Source organism: Oncorhynchus mykiss, chromosome 16 (assembly GCF_057628025.1).
Source record: "Oncorhynchus mykiss isolate SJ-2025 chromosome 16, ASM5762802v1, whole genome shotgun sequence".
Taxonomy (NCBI): domain Eukaryota; kingdom Metazoa; phylum Chordata; class Actinopteri; order Salmoniformes; family Salmonidae; genus Oncorhynchus; species Oncorhynchus mykiss.
Genome location: NC_143037.1, coordinates 26,019,711 through 26,035,833, shown reverse-complemented (window position 1 = coordinate 26,035,833; position 16,123 = coordinate 26,019,711). Strand labels below are relative to the sequence as shown.

The 16,123-nt window shown below is 43.2% G+C and overlaps 1 protein-coding gene across 1 annotated transcript in view; it reads right to left on the bottom strand.

The window, feature by feature from the left end:
- Window positions 1–16,123, bottom strand: part of lrp2b (low density lipoprotein receptor-related protein 2b) — a 116,031-nt gene that overhangs the window by 62,744 nt on the left and 37,164 nt on the right. Inside the window, exons 39-46 of the mRNA XM_090202411.1 lie at window positions 15,794–15,985; window positions 13,712–13,888; window positions 12,972–13,267; window positions 12,302–12,746; window positions 8,772–8,937; window positions 5,912–6,070; window positions 5,454–5,743; window positions 95–298 (exon numbers count right to left, since the gene is read on the bottom strand). Of these exons, the coding sequence (XP_090058537.1) occupies window positions 95–298; window positions 5,454–5,743; window positions 5,912–6,070; window positions 8,772–8,937; window positions 12,302–12,746; window positions 12,972–13,267; window positions 13,712–13,888; window positions 15,794–15,985 (1,929 nt within the window). The remainder of the gene's footprint in view (window positions 1–94; window positions 299–5,453; window positions 5,744–5,911; window positions 6,071–8,771; window positions 8,938–12,301; window positions 12,747–12,971; window positions 13,268–13,711; window positions 13,889–15,793; window positions 15,986–16,123) is intronic.

Genomic DNA, 16,123 nt, shown 5'->3' with positions numbered 1-16,123 from the left:
TTGAAAGATTCAAAACTTAAGAGCTCTTGGCTTTGCTGTTGCTGGGTCTTGACTAAAATGGCGGCAAAAAACAGACTGAGGTAAATACACTCACCGCACACTCTCTCCAGCTCGTCTGAGTTGTCCTGGCAGTCACTGTAGCCGTCACACTTCAAACGCACTGAGATACAGCCACCATTCAGACAGGTGAACTGCTCGGGCTGGCAACGGTTACCATTGTCATGGATACAGTCCCTGCCATTGTTGGCCAAATACCAGTTACCCGATACCGGACACTGACACTCTGGACCAGAGGGACCTATAGGCAGAGGGAACCATCATCAGGGTCAGGGGTGATAGACATTGGCAGGATGGACATACATAGATGTTGCTTTAGTTGCTCAATCTTATTGTGAGTTAAGTGTGTGACTACCCACTGGGAACAAACTGGTTGATTCAACTTTGTTTACATTTAGTTTGTCAACTTATTGTGACGTGGAAAATATATTGGATTTGAAAAAACGTTATCAATGTACACTTGTTTTGAGGGTAACATTTAAACCACAGGATTATGTCATCATGGTAACAAAATGTCAACATCGACAAACCTTGAATTTGTTGAATTTATAGCTCTAAAACAACGTCAGATCTTCAATGCTGTATCCACTTACAAGTGGTGTAAATACTTAAGTAAAAAAAACTTTAAAGTACTACTTAAGTCGTTTTTTGGGGGGTATCTGTACTTTACTATTTATATCTATGACAACTTTTACTTTTACTCCACTACATTCCTAAAGACAATGTACTTTTTACTCCATACATTTTCCCTGACATCCAAAGTACTCGTGACATTTTGAATGCTTAACAGCGTGTTCGTAACCAACTTGCCTAGTTAAATAAAAGGTTAAATAAAAAATACATTTTAAAAACGGAACAGCAAAATGGTTTCTGTTTGTCTGTTGCCAGTTTGTCATGTCCCACCAGCGGGTTCCCTGTGCGCTAGTTTTCCCCCTAGTCTTCCCAGTGCTGACCTTTCTGCCTGTCCTGTACCTGCCTGACTCGGATTTGGATTATGACTCTTTGCCTGCCTTGACTTACCTTTTTCCTGCCCCTTAAACTGTAAGAAACACCGAGACTCGTACTATCTGCCTCCTGTGTCTGGATCTAGGGTCTTAGCCTGAGCCGTAATAACTAAACACAAATGCTTCATTTGTAAATGTGCCCCTGACAATCTGCATATTATAAAAACAAGAACATTGTGCCGTCTAGTTTGCCTAATATAATGAATTTTAAATTATCCTTAAATATATTTAAAAATCAAATACTTTAAGACTTTTACTCAAGTAGTATTTTACTGGGTGACTTTCACTTTTGAGTCATTTTCTATTTAGGTATCTTTACTTTTACTCCAGTATGGCAATTTGTTACTTTACCACCTCTGCCACTATCAAAAAATATATAAATAGGCTGGGCTGTACTGGAGAATTGATCTATCTACAGCTACCCTTTGGTCTCCCAGTCAGGGTTTTAACCCAGACCTCCTTAGCTATGATATTTGTCACTGACTATTACTAATGTGCTATAGTGAGAAAGATTGTTGAGAAATCTCCACTTAAAAACTAAACAGATGTACTGCTATCGAGGGGTAGGTTTAACAGAGCATATGAAATGTAACCATACTTTATACCTCAAATATCATCAATGATGCTATTTAGGACTATATACCAAGTCATGAACAGCTATTGTTTCAATTCAACCCAGGATTCAACAATAAATAGGGAATGCATAGGAATAGGGTTTCAAGTTAAAGCTCTGGCTAACTTCAAATGTCATGATATTTAGTGATATTGAATTGTGTTTGGTTGTCAACGCAACGTAAAAAATAAATCAACATTTGAAGGAGATATACAGGTAACAGACAAAATAAAGGAAAGACCAACATAAAGTTTCTTAATAAGGAGTTGGGCCACCACGATCCGCCAGAGCAGCTTCAATGCACCTTGGCATACAGTGCATTCCGAAAGTATTCAGACCCCTTGACTTTTTCCACATTTTGTTATGTTACAGCGATATTCTAAAATCAATTTAAAATAACGAATCCTCATCAATCTACACACAATACCCCATAATGACAAATCAAAACACAGGTTTTTAGAAATGTTGGCAAATGTTTATGTTATATATATATATATATATATATTATATAAAATATAAAAAAAACAGAAATACCTTATATACATAAGAATTCAGACCCTTTGCTATGAGACTCGAAATTGAGCTCAGGTGCATCCTGTTTCTATTGATCATCCTTGAGATGTTTCTACAACTTGATTGGAGTCCACCTGTGGTAAATTCAATTGATTGGACATGATTTGGAAAGGCACACACCTGTCAAAATAAGGTCCCACAGTTGACAGTGCATGTCAGAGCAAAAACCAAGCCATGAGGTCGAAGGAATTGTCCGTAGAACACCAATACAGGATTGTGTTGAGGCACATATCCGGGGAAGGGTGCGAAAAAAATTCTGCAGCATTAAAGCTCCCCAAGAACACAGTGGCCTCGATCATTCTTAAATGGAAGAAGTTTGGAACCACCAAGACTCTTCCTAGAGCTGGCTGCCCAGCCAAATTGTGCAATCGGGGGAGAAGGGCCTTGGTCAGGGAGGTGACCAAGAACCCAATGATCACTCTGACAAAGCTTCAGAGTTCCTCTGTGGAGATGGGAGAACCTTCCAGAAGGACAACCATCTCTGCAGCATTCCACCAATCAGGCCTTTATGGTAGAGCGGCCAGACGGAAGTCACTCTTCAGGAAAAGGCACATGACAGCCTGCTTGGAGTTTGCCAAAATGCACCTAAAGGTCTCTCAGAACATGACAAACAAGATTCTCTGGTCTGATGAAACCAAGATTGAGGGGACTGGGAGACTAGTCAGGATCAAGGGAAAGATGAACGGAGCAAAGTACAGAGAAATCCTTGATAAAAACCTGCTCCAGAGCGCTCAGGACCTCAGACTGGGGGTGTAACGAATAAAAATGAGTGAGTAACGAATAAAAATAACAAGTAAAAATAACATGGCTATGCAGTATATAGGGAGTAGAAAATAACATGGCTATACAGTATATAGGGAGTAGAAAATAACATGGCTATACAGTATATAGGGAGTAGAAAATAACATGGCTATAAAAAAGGGTTACCAGTACCGAGTCGATGTGCAGGGGTACAAGGTAATGTGCAGGGGTACAAGGTAATTGAGGTAGCTATCTACTGTACATATACTGTAGGTAGAGGTAAAGTTACTAGCAGCAGCGTATGTGGTGTGTGTGTGTGTGTGTGTGTAAGCATGTGTGAGTGTGTGGGTAGAGTCCAGTGTGTGTTCATAGTCAGTGCAAGAGAAGGGTAAATGCTGGTAGTCTGGGTAGCCATTTGATTAGCTATTTATCAATCTTGTTTAGAAGTCTTATGGCTTGGGGGAAGAGCTGTTCAGGGTCCTGTTGGTTCCTGACTTGGTGCATTGGTACCGCTTGCCATGCGGTAGCAGAGAGAACAGTCTGTGGTTTGGGTGGCTGGAGTCTTTTACAATTTTTTTGTGCCTTCCACTGACACTGCCTGGTATATAGGTCATAGATGATGTACTGGGCTGTACGCATTATCCTCTGTAGCTCCTTGCGGTCGGATGCCAAGTAGTTGCCATACCAAGTGGTTACGCAGCCAGTCAAGATGCTCTCGATGGTGCAGCTGTAGAACTTTGAAGATATGAGGGGCCCATGCCAAATCTTTTTCAGCCTGCTGAGGGGGAAGAGGCATTCTCGTGACCTCTATCACAACTTTGTTGGTGTGTTTGTGCCTTCCACTGACACCGATAGATCCTTAATGATGTGGACACAGAGGAACTTGAAGCTCTCGACCAGCTCCACTACAGCCCTGTCAATGTGAATGAGGGTGTGCTCGGCCCTCAGTATCCTGTAGTCCATGATCAGTTTAGGGAGAGTTTGTAGTCCTGCTAGGGGTTGTCTCATCGTCGTCGGTGATCAGGCCCACCACCATCGTGTCGTCGGCAAACTTAATGATGGTGTTGGAGTCGTGCAGGGCCACACAGTTGTGGGTGAACAGGGAGTACAGAAAGGGACTAAGCACGCACCCCTATGTTGTGGGTCAGCATGGAAGATGTGTTGTTGCCTACCCTCACCACCTGGGGGTGGTCCGGCGGGAAGTCCAGGATCCAGTTGCAGAGGGAGGTGTCCCAGGGACCTTAGCTTAGTGATGAACATCGAAGGCACTATTGTAGTCAATGAACAGCATTCTCACGTAGGTGTTCCTTTTGTCCAAGTGGGAAAGGGCAGTAGAGATTGCGTCATCTGTGGATCAGTTGGGATGGTACGTGAATTGGAGTGGGTCCATGTTGTCGCAGGTCTATGAAGATCTTCGCAATTGTTGGAATAATCTATGCAGAATCTCGAACGGTACTTAAAAAAAATATATATATATATATATATATTTGAATTTTTTTTTACCCCTTTTTCCCCCCAATTTCGTGGTATCCAATTGTTTAGTGGTATCCAATTGTCTCATCGCTACAACTCCCGTACGGGCTCGGGAGAGACGAAGGTTGAAAGTCATGCGTCCTCTGATACACAACCCAACCAAGCTTCTAAACACAGCACGCATCCAACCCAGAAGCCAGCCGCACCAATGTGTCAGAGGAAACACCGTGCACCTGGCAACCTTGGTTAGCGTGCACTGCACCCGGCCCGCCACAGGAGTCGCTGGTGCGCGATGAGACAAGGATATCCCTCCCGGCCAAGCCCTCCGTAACCCGGACGATGCTAGGCCAATTGTGCGTCGCCCCACGGACCTCCCGGTCGCGGCCGGTTACGACCTGGGCGCGAACCCAGAGTCTCTGGTGGCACAGCTGGCGCTGAAGTACAGCGCCCTTAACCACTGCTCCACCCGGGAGGCGCACCATGTACTTTTAATGTAATCTCAACTGCAATCCAGGTAATTTGATTCTGCTATTAGATGAGGCACAGTGATAGCGCATTAAACAACATATCTGACATTGTATTCCCATTTAAACTTTGCTGTACTTTTAAATGGTTGAAAACGCAGTGATAGACATTTGGGTGACAATTAAACCAAAAATCAGACATTGTTTATCTGTAAAAATGTGGTTGTGCTTTTAGATGGTTGAAATCATAGTGATTGTAAATTAAAATAACTTTTGCCTGTCTTTTTGAGTGGGTGAATATAGGTTGCATTCTCAATGATCAACGTCTCAACCAAATACTGTATTACGAAATTATACATGTTGAGATAATGTGGTGTGCCCAGTGGGTATTGTTGTTCTCAGAAGTTCACCTGAATCATGAATTGATGTCAATGAGAGATGAGACATTTGAGTTTAGCATGTGGATCTCAAGCCCTGGAGGAACTCCAAGACACTAAAAGCAAATGTTTTGTTATTCAAGCTCCTGACCTGGCACGCAGACGTGACTACACCCTCCGTTAAACTGCTGACAGGGGCTTGAGCAAGCCTGCTGCTTGGAGCCGGCGTACACGTGGATGTCGTTGGGCCTGTACTGTAGTTCCTGGACCAGGACCGTGAAACCTGACCCGTCGTCCTTCCCGGCACGGTAGACCGCTCGCGTGGTCCAGTCAGTCCAGTATATGTCCTGCTGGAACACGGTCATAGCGTAGGGGTACTGGACGCCCATCATGATCACCTGGCGCCTCTCCCCGGTCAGGGTGGAACGCTCAATCTTATCTCTAATGGTGAGATGGAAGGGAGTGGAGAACAATAATGGATGGGTGGGTGGGTGAGTCGGTGGATATATGGATGAATGGATGGAGAGTTAGAATGATAAGAGATCATGAGAAATGGGTGCATAGAAAACAGTGTAGCCTACAGAATGTTACTAATGGTTGTGTTCTTACAGGGAAGCGTCGGCCCAGTAGAGCATCCTTTCCTCGTAGTCTATGGAAAGTCCGTTGGGCTGGGACAGACTGGTGCTGATGATGGGCACCCGGAAGTTTCCACCCAGAGTAGCTCTCTCTATCTTAGCAGGGCTCCCCCAGTCAGTCCAGTATAGGTATCTACAGAGAGAGAGAGTTAAAGAGAAATGTTATCCTGGCATCTTAGCTTAGCCAAGGCCCCTATGAAGGGGTGTCTGTACATGACTATTTTTACTTTTACTCCACTACATTCCTAAAGAAAATAAATGTGCTTTTTACTCCATACATTTCCCATGACACCCAAAAGTACTCGTTACATTTTGAATGCTTAGCAGGACAGGAAAATGGTTTAATTCACGCACTTATCAAGAGAACATCCCTGGTCATCTCTATTGCCTCTGATCTGGTAGACTCACTAAAAACAAAATGCTTAGTTTTTAAATTATGTGTTGACCCTGGCTATCCGTAAATTTAAAAAAACAAGAACGTTGTGTCGTCTGGATTGCTTAATATAAGACATTTAAAATGATTTATACTTTTACTTTTGATACTTAAGTACATTTAAAACCTAATACTTTAGACTTTTACAGTAATATTTTACTGGCTGACTTTTACATTTTCTTTTAAGGTGTCTTTACTTTTACTCAAGTAGGAAAATTGGGTACTTTTTCCACCACTGCCGACCGCAAGGCGCTACAGAGGGTGGTGAGTAATGCCCAGTACATCATAGCGGAAGGCCCCCAAAAAACTCCAGCCACCCAAGTCATCGACTGTTCTCACTGCTACCACATGGCAAGCGGTACCGGTATACCAAGTGTGGAACCAACAGGACCCTGAACAGCTTCTACCCCCAAGCCATAAGACTGCTAGACAAGACTGCTAAATAGCTAATCAAATCAAATTTTAGTGGTCACATACACATAGTTAGTAGATGTTAATGCGAGTGTGCAAAATGCTTGTGCTTCTAGTTCCGACCGTGCAGTAATATCTAATATCTAGCAGCCAATCTAACAATTCCTAACAATTACCTTATACACACAAGTGTAAAGGAATGAATAAGAATATGTACATATAAATATATGGATGAGCGATGGCCGAACGGCATACGCAAGATGCAGTAGATGGTATAGAGTACAGTATATACATATGAGATGAGTAATGTAGGGTATGTAAACATTATATAAAGTGACAATGTTTAAAGTGACTGGTAATACATTTATTTAATAATACAAAATTGGCTAGAGATTTGAGTCAGTATGTTGGCAGCAGCCACTCAATGTTAGTGATGGCTGTTTAACAGTCTGATGGCCTTGAGATAGAAGCTGTTTTTCAGTCTCTCGGTCCCAGCTTTGATGCACCTGTACTGACCCTGACTTCTGGGTGATAGCAGTGTGAACAGGCAGTGGCTCGGGTGGCTGTTGTCCTTGATGATCTTTTTGGCCTTCCTGTGACATCGGGTGGTGTAGGTGTCCTGGAGGGCAGGTAGTTTGCCCCCGGTGATGCGTTGTGCAGACCTCACTACCCTCTGGAGAGCCTTACGGTTGTGGGCGGAGCAGTTGCCGTACCAGGCGGTGATACAGCCCGACAGGATGCTCTCGATTGTGCATCTGTAAAAGTTTTGAGTGTTTTCGGTGACAAGCCAAATGTCTTCAGCCTCCTGAGGTTGAAGAGGCGCTGCTGTGCCTTTTTCACCACGCTATCTGTGTGGATGGACCATTTCAGTTTGTCCGTGATGTGTACGCCGAGGAACTTAAAACTTTCCACCTTTTCCATTACTGTCCTGTCGATGTGGATGGGGTCTGCTCTCTCTGCTGTTTCCTAAAGTGCACGATCATCTCCTTTGTTTTGTTGATGTTACTTTTCTGACACCACACTCCAAGGGCCCTCACCTCCTCCCTGTAGGCCGTTTTGTTGTTGTTGGTAATCAAGCCTACCACTGCAGTGTCATCTACTAACTTGATTGAGTTGGATGCGTGCATGGCCACGCAGTCATGGGTAAACAGGGAGTACTGGAGAGGGCTGAGAATGCACCCTTGTGGGGCCCCAGTGTTGAGGATCAGCGGGGTGGAGATGTTGTTTCCTACCCTCACCACTTGGGGGCGGTCTGTCAGAAAGTGCTGGACCCAGTTGCACACGGGCGGGGTCAAGACCCAGGGTCTCGATCTTAATGACGAGTTTGGAGGGTACTATGGTATTAAATGCTGAGCTGTAATCGATGAACCGCATTCTTACATAGGTGCTCCTCTTATCCAGATGGGTAAGGGGAGTGTGATTGCGTCGTCTGTGGACCTATTGGGGCGGTAAGCAAATTAGAGTGGGTCTAGGGTGTCAGGTAGGGTGGAGGTGATATGATCCTTGACTAGTCTCTCAAAGCACTTCATGATGACGGAAGTGAGTGCTATGGGGTGATAGTCATTTAGCTCAGTTACCTTAGCTTTCTTGCGAACAAGAACAGTGGTGGCCCTGTTGAAGCATGTGGGAACAGCAGACTGAGAAAGGGATTAATTGAATATGTCCATAAACACACCAGCCAGCTGGTCTGCGCATACTCTGAGGACGTGGCTAGGGATGCCGTCTGGACCAGCAGCCTTGACTAACCGGTGTCTGTATGTAGCCTTGCTACTGTATATGGCCTATCTTTTTACTGTTGTTTTATTTCTTTACTTACCTATTGTTCACCTAACACCTTTTTTTGCACTATTGGTTAGAGCCTGTATGTAAGCATTTCACTGTAAGGTCTACCTACACCTGTTGTATTCGGCGCACGTGACAAATAAACTTTGATTTGATGGGATTTGTAAAATTAGCTATCAATGTATGCAAACATCTCAGTTGGTTTTACCCATAGCAGGGATCCACAATGATGCCAAGAGGGCGGTTGGCATGGGCTATCAAGGAACGGTTCTGCCCGTCCACCCCCATGGCCTGGACACTTCTGTTGTAGTAGTCGGTGAAGTAAAGGCGCTTGTGAACCCAGTCATAGGCCAGCCCCTGTGGATAATTTAAATCTGAGAGAGAGAAAGAGCGAGAGTGAGAGAGAGGAGGAACATTTAAAAGAAAGAGGGGAGAGAAATAGAGAGAGAGAGAAAAGAGTCAGAGTGGGAAAAGATAAAGGTGAGGATGGAGACAACCTAAGTCACCAAGGTAACTAATACTGCAACTTATAGATGTTAACAGCTACACTCAATACTGTAACAAGACATTAAAGGCCCAATGCAGCCGTTTTTGTATCAACATCAAATAATTTCTGGGTAGCAATTAAGTACCTTACTGTAATAGTTATCGATGGTCAAAATAGATTTTTTGCAACAACAAAAAATCCTCAAGCCAGAATTTTGCTAAGACTGTCTGGAAGTAGGAAGGGGAAAACTGAATAGTATCTGTTATTGGCAGAGAGCTTTGGAACTCTTTATTATTGGTCTATTCAAGGAAAACAAAAACATATTTTGGCATTTCTTTCATTATGCATTATGCATTATGCATTGGCTGTATTTTGAAAGTTATATATCTTGAAAACTTGATTGCTGACATGCAATTTGTTTTGGGAATATATCAACAATGGACTAATGAAACAAATGCCAAAATATAGTTAACTCATTTACCATCTGGTGATGTCACCAGGCAAGCCAAAACTCCACCTATGCAAAACTTGCTAGTTAGAAGGTCCTATGTACACTGAACAAAAATATAAACAAAACATGTAGTGTTGGTCCCATGTTCATGAGCTGAAATAAAATATCCACAAAATGTTCCATAAGCACAAAAAGCTTGTTAAAAAATATATATAAAAAATACGCAGCTGTACCTTGTGCTGGGGACAATGAAAGACCACTCTAAAATGTGCAGTTTTGTTACACAACACAATGCCACAGATGTCTCAAGTTTTGAGTGAGCATGCAATTGGCATGCTGACTGCAGGAATGTCCACCAGAGCTGTTGCCAGAATTTAGTGTTAATTTCTCTCCGTCTCCATTGTTGTTTTGGAGAATTTGTCAGTACGTCTAACCGGCCTCACAACCACATGCCACATGTAACCACGTGTATGGCGTCGTGTGGGTGAGCAGTTTGCTGATGTCAACGTTGTGAATAGTGTGCCACATGGTGGCAGTGGGGTTAATGTATGGGCAGGCATAAGCTACGGACAATGAACACAATTGCATTTTATCGCTGAAAGTTTTAATGCAGAGATACAGTGACGAGATCCTGAAGCCAAATGTCGTGCCATTCATCCGCCACCATCGCCTCATGTTTCAGCATGATAATGCATGGCCCCTTTTCGCAAGGATCTGTAAACAATTCCTAATAGCTGAAAATGTCCCAATTCTTCCACGGCCTGCATACTTACCAGACATTGAGCAGTTTGGGATGCTCTGGATCCCACCAGATACTGACTGGTTTTCTGATCCACACCCCTACCTGATCCACGCCCCTACCTGATCCACGCCCCCTGATCCAGACCCTTATCCACTCCCCTACCAGGTATCTGTGACCAACAGATGCATACCTGTATTCCCAGTCATATGAAATGCATAGATTGGGGCCTAATTTATTTATTTCAATTCACTGATTTCCTTATATGAACTGTAAAATCTTAGAAAAATGTGCATGTCATATATATATTTTTTGTTCAGTGTAGATTGTACTTTCAACCAGCAAATATCAGGAAATAACAATGATAAAATAATTTCACACTTTTACAGTGTTAATTTCATCAAAATGAGGGAAAACTTAATTTTGACTGTACTGGGCCCCCTTTTTTATTTGATGTTCAAATCATCTCAGTATATCTAATAAATCACTGTGTGTGTTCATTTCATAAAAATAATTCCAAATATATTTGTTATTTGAGCCTCCCTTTGCCATTGAAATGCTCAGTCTGATCGCATGGGCGTGTCGATACACATTTCAATATATTTACATACACAGCCCTGATTCGCGGATAGGATCGTCTAGACCAGTGGTCACCAACCTTTTACGAGTCAAGATCACTTTCTGAGTCAAAACGGAAGCTGAGATCATGACTTTAAAAAACGTATTAAGCCTATGCAACATTAACCAATTAAAAACAGTTATGTATCAATGAGGTTTGTGCAGTAGGCTATAGGCCAAATATATTATCACTGCATATTGGCTATGCTTGAATTGCCCTGCCAATGTTGTTCTTCTCAGACAATTTTGAAATTATATATATTTTTAAATGGTATATGATCACACTGGTAATAGACAATTTGTAGTATTACTTGTGAGGCACACCTGAGTGGGCATAATAATTCACTTTTTTTTTTTAATAGACTGATGGCCTGGATAGATAGTCTGAGGGGAGGGAGCAATGGTGAGGCTGCCTCTCACCTCACTCACCGTCCCTTTGCTCTCCCTCCCTCCACAGCTGATGGCGAAAGTCAAGTCACACTGCATTATTTCTGCCTAATGCACCAATTCATGTTGTCACTCCTATGACCAGAGAAAGTGAAATATTCCTCCATATTAAAAAATACATATGTCGCTAATAATAACAATGCAAGCTTATCGAAACACTTCGAAAATACTAATTCATTGCAGCTGCAGTGCTGGTTGTAGCGTAAATGGAAGAAGAGAGATTTTATGGCTAATAAAATATTGAGCAAAGTGTTGACAGTGCTGAACAACATAAACATACAAACAAAATATACAAAAATATACATAAACATGAAGTTACTCATAAAAACAGCAGCTCTTTCCTGTATTCGTTGTCTCTCTCTAGTCATGGTTTTAAATGTTTAGAAATCTCACAGTATCAACTTTGCTGTGCGTTCAAGGTTTCTTTTTACAGTCTATGGCTCGAGGAAACTGTGCAGACACGGTGATCTGAGCTTTCTGATTGGCCAACAGTAAACCTATAGGTGCACTTGATCTGTTCTCTTGGCCTGCAGGGTAGGCGGAGTTCTACCTTCAGACACATGAAATGGTTCAAAGTGGGAATATTTTGCCTTCCCGGTGCTATAGCTGCTGAATCAAGTGCACCTATCGTCAAGAGCGCGAAAAAATAAAAAATAATAACGTAAATAGGAAGGCGAGGCTTTATCGTTTGGTTTTAACATAAATGTTTGGTGATTGACAAGGAATGCCTTGTAGATCGACCACTGGTCTAGACTTTACAGCCTAGCGCTTACCCTTAAAAGTAGGAGGATACATATGCAAATGACTGGTCATTGATCAGAATAATCAGATCCGATTGTGATGTCACAATCTGAGCAGGCTGAAATTCTAGGCATTTTTTTCACTCTTCCACAAAAAGGGCATTATCATAATTTTCACAATTTTCACAATCATTACAAAAACTGGAAAACCACACTATACATTGTCTTCCCCAACCCTCGGATTCACAACACTTACTGTCGGCTATGATGACAGGTGCACCGGTAACCGTGGTGATGACATAGCCTATCCTGCTTCGGCCTATCCCCAGGTACTGAGTAAAAAATATCCTCTTGTCTGCAAAGTCAAAATCCAGCGCCACCACATTATAGCCCAGGTTGATAGTAGGGTAGGGGCTAGTGTGATCGGAGGGGTCTAAACGTAAACTATTCATGGTGTAGTCTGTGGTGAATACCAGGAATTCGTCCAGACCGTAGCCACACGACACTCCATTGTTGAGGAGCGAACCGTGGGCGCAGGCGCAAGTGGGTTTCTCCTGCTCGGGCAGGGCGAAGCAGAGCTGCTGGCAGCGTCCATTGTCCTCCTGGCACGGGTTGAAGCCCACCAGGTTGGCAGCGGTGGGCTGCACGTGGGAGTTGAAGACCACCACGTCCGTGAGCCCGTCAATGCCGTCGCGGATCACCTGGTGATGACAGTGGCGTTGTTATATTCGGTTTTTGAATGTGAAAAGACACTATTTTGTGCTTTGTGATTTTGTGGTACTTTTGTGCAGCTTGTCTAGGAATTGTATGCTGTGGGTTTACTCGTTGCATACATTGTTGTGTACATTAATTATGAGTATTTTGTTATGTTACTTTGATAATACATTTTTAAGACACAAGGCAAAATAAAGCTACTTCATAATCACCTCTGGCTGAGTCGTATTCGCTGGATCCTTGCTGGCCTGGAAAAGCTTCCCAAGCTTTCTATCCACCCACAACATAGAATTCCCAAATATCGACAATCCGTAGGGAGCCGGGTATCGACTCCCATAACGGACAATCTCCCTCTGTGTCCCATCGGCCGCCATGCGCGAAATCATATCCAGCACGTCGTCTGTCCAGTACAGGAAATCGTTGGTGTAGTCGACAGTGAGGCCGCGTGGCGATGCAAGGCTCTCGGAGGCTAACACGGTGCGGTTGGCACCATCTAGCTGGGCACGTTCTAGAATAGAAAATAATACATTTGTTACACACACATTGAAAGGCACAGGGTTTTAGGTTTTATGCACAGTTTTAGGTGCAGCACCACTGCATGGAAAGCTATTTTGGGGGTTAAGGGCCTTGCTCAAGGGCACAACGGTAGTGGTAGTAATGACACCATCAGCCCTCCAGTAGCCAGTTCAATTTCCACTTTTCCTTTTGTATATTGTAAGGTGTTTTCTGACTTTATTGAACGGAGAAAGGGGGTGAGTGGGGAAAGATAGAGAAGTTGTGTCAAAGGGCAATAGGCCGGATTCAAACCTATGCCAACCCTTTAGACGTGTGCCGCAAACAGCGGCTTAGACCGCTAGACCTCCCTAGGTCACTGTTCTCATCGCCCAGCCGGGGACCTGAAACGGCAATCTTTCGGTTATTGGTCAACCTCTATAACCTCTGGACCACCTACCAATTTTGGGGTTCTGGCCTCCGTCGGCCCAGAAGAGAAAACGGAGCTTGGGGCTGACGGCAAGGTCACTGGGCCGGTCCTCAGTGGACTTGAGGAGGACCGTGCGGTAGGGGGTTTCGAGGCGGGTCACCTCCAAGTAGGTCTGGGCCTCAATAGCGTTGGTGAAGTAGAGGTTGCCTAAGGGGGAGAGGATGGGAGAAAGAACATTTAGGGAGTGAACAACATTTATATTGAGGGATACCTGGACCTTTTTGAAATGAAAATGGATGGCCTTTCCCCTGAGGAATTAAAAAAAAAACTAAAACTCCCCCCCGTCCAAAAATAATTATTTAAACAAAATATCAGGTTATATTAAACCCCTTTTTAGTAGGCTATCAATGTTGCAGACGTGCTTTCTATCAAAATAAACCCGTGGTTGAGAACCACTGCTGTATTCATACCACATTCATGTTATCCGCTAGAAGGGGGAATTTACCAATTAAAGCGTTAAGGGCCGTCCACACCAAGGACGATAAATCGAACGATATATTATACATAACTATAAAACGTTGGCAAGCATCCACACTAGAAGAAAGTTTCAATTCTACAGTAGCCTACACCCGTCAATCAACTGTCAACGCATCCTACTGCACGCCGTAGGCCTATTAATAAGGTGATAGCACAGGCCATTCAGTGTGCTTCAAAGTGTGTTCATTGTTATTGTGACAACTGCAAATAATATTTCAAATACATGTAGCTTAATGAAAATGTTAATCAAATGCTGAAATTCAACAACAAACGCTGTTTAGCCTGCACATCTTTTACATCGTGTCATTGATCGCCTCGTTGCTCATGTGGTTTGAAAGTGATTTCCATTTTTCTAATGGATGTAAATTCATTCGGATCCTCTTTCCTCGCCGTCTTTCTGTCCTGTGCAACCATTTAATAGGCTACTTCTGTGCAGCAATGTTATCATCACTGCACTCTCTCTCCTGCAACTTTCCCCGACAGTTAATTTGGCCAATGCCTATTTTACATTCAGCAGTAGCAAGAAAGCCTTCAACTCTCCACGAAAAGCCTATAATGCCTAGTATAAAGAAAATGCAACAGCAAAAAAATAAATCCTATAGTTTTTGTAGCCTATAGCTTTTCCTGGGATTTCACGAGAAGAGGTATAGCAGAGGCTTGCGTCCGTAGCCTATAGCCCATTGCGCACGGGAATAGCTGGAAGAGAGAGGCTGGAATTCTAAAAACAAAAAGTGATGCAATCAGTCTCTTCTTTACTTTTAGCCAAGAGAAACTGGCATGCAATAGTATTGATATTAGCCCTCTGATTAGAGTGAACCAAAAAACATTTTTTTCACATGCGCCGAATAGAACTGGTGTAGACCTTAGCGTGAAATTCTTGCTTGCGAGCCCTTCCCAACGATGCAGAGTAAAATAGTAACAAGAGGAATAAAATACACAAGAATGGAGGTATATACAGGGAGTGCCATACAGCCTAGGCCTGATTATGCAATCATTTGGATCATTTATGGGTCTACAGTTTACAATGTCCTGAAAGGTACATTAGCAGGCTACTCATTTGGTGTATTTTGATCACACCACTAAGCAGTCTCTCTCTCTCTCTCTCTCCTTTCAAATTCCCAGCCAGGGGCGTATTCATTACGGAAACCGTTTACTGTTGATAACCAAATGAAAACAAACAGAGCAAAACGAGAGTTTATATTTGTAGGTCCCTACCCGTTTCATCCTGTTTGCTTCCGTTTAAGAAAGGTTTTGCAACAGAACCATCGTGATGAATATGCCCCAGTTCTTTTGGGTTGTACGTCAAAGTTACACAGAGTCTAATTCAATGCGTAAACTCCGAAATGCTGACAAATACTAACATTCAATCGATTAGGAATTACATGACCCTCCCCTGGACTAAATAAAAAAATACTAACACCCCCCCCCCCCCCCCCATTTTCCTCCAGGTAACAATTGCATAAAGTCATTTCAACCACTTTTGCCTGCTGGATGTGGTATATAGATGAGGATCTGTACCAGAACTATTTACAACTTGGAGTATGTCTCTCAACTCTTTACATCATGGATCCTAACCTGAGATCCAGTCCACAGCCATCCCTTGTATGCCACCTCGGCCGATGCCTTGGTTGACGACAGGAGTGAAGCTTCCACCGTCTGTCTGGGCCCTGAAGATCCCTCTGTATGAGCCGGAAGTGCTGTTGTCGATCCAGTAGATGTACCTAGAGGCGACGTGGAGATCCAGCTTGTCCATCACAGAGTAAGAGTCTGCAGTGGGAAAAGACATGTTAACTTATCGAGATACTCAGTTACAGTGTAAGTTAGTAACAAAGTTGGGTATAGATTCGTGAAAGAGGATTCATGACAAGATGTGTTTCAGACATAGACTTAGGGTATATTTAGGTC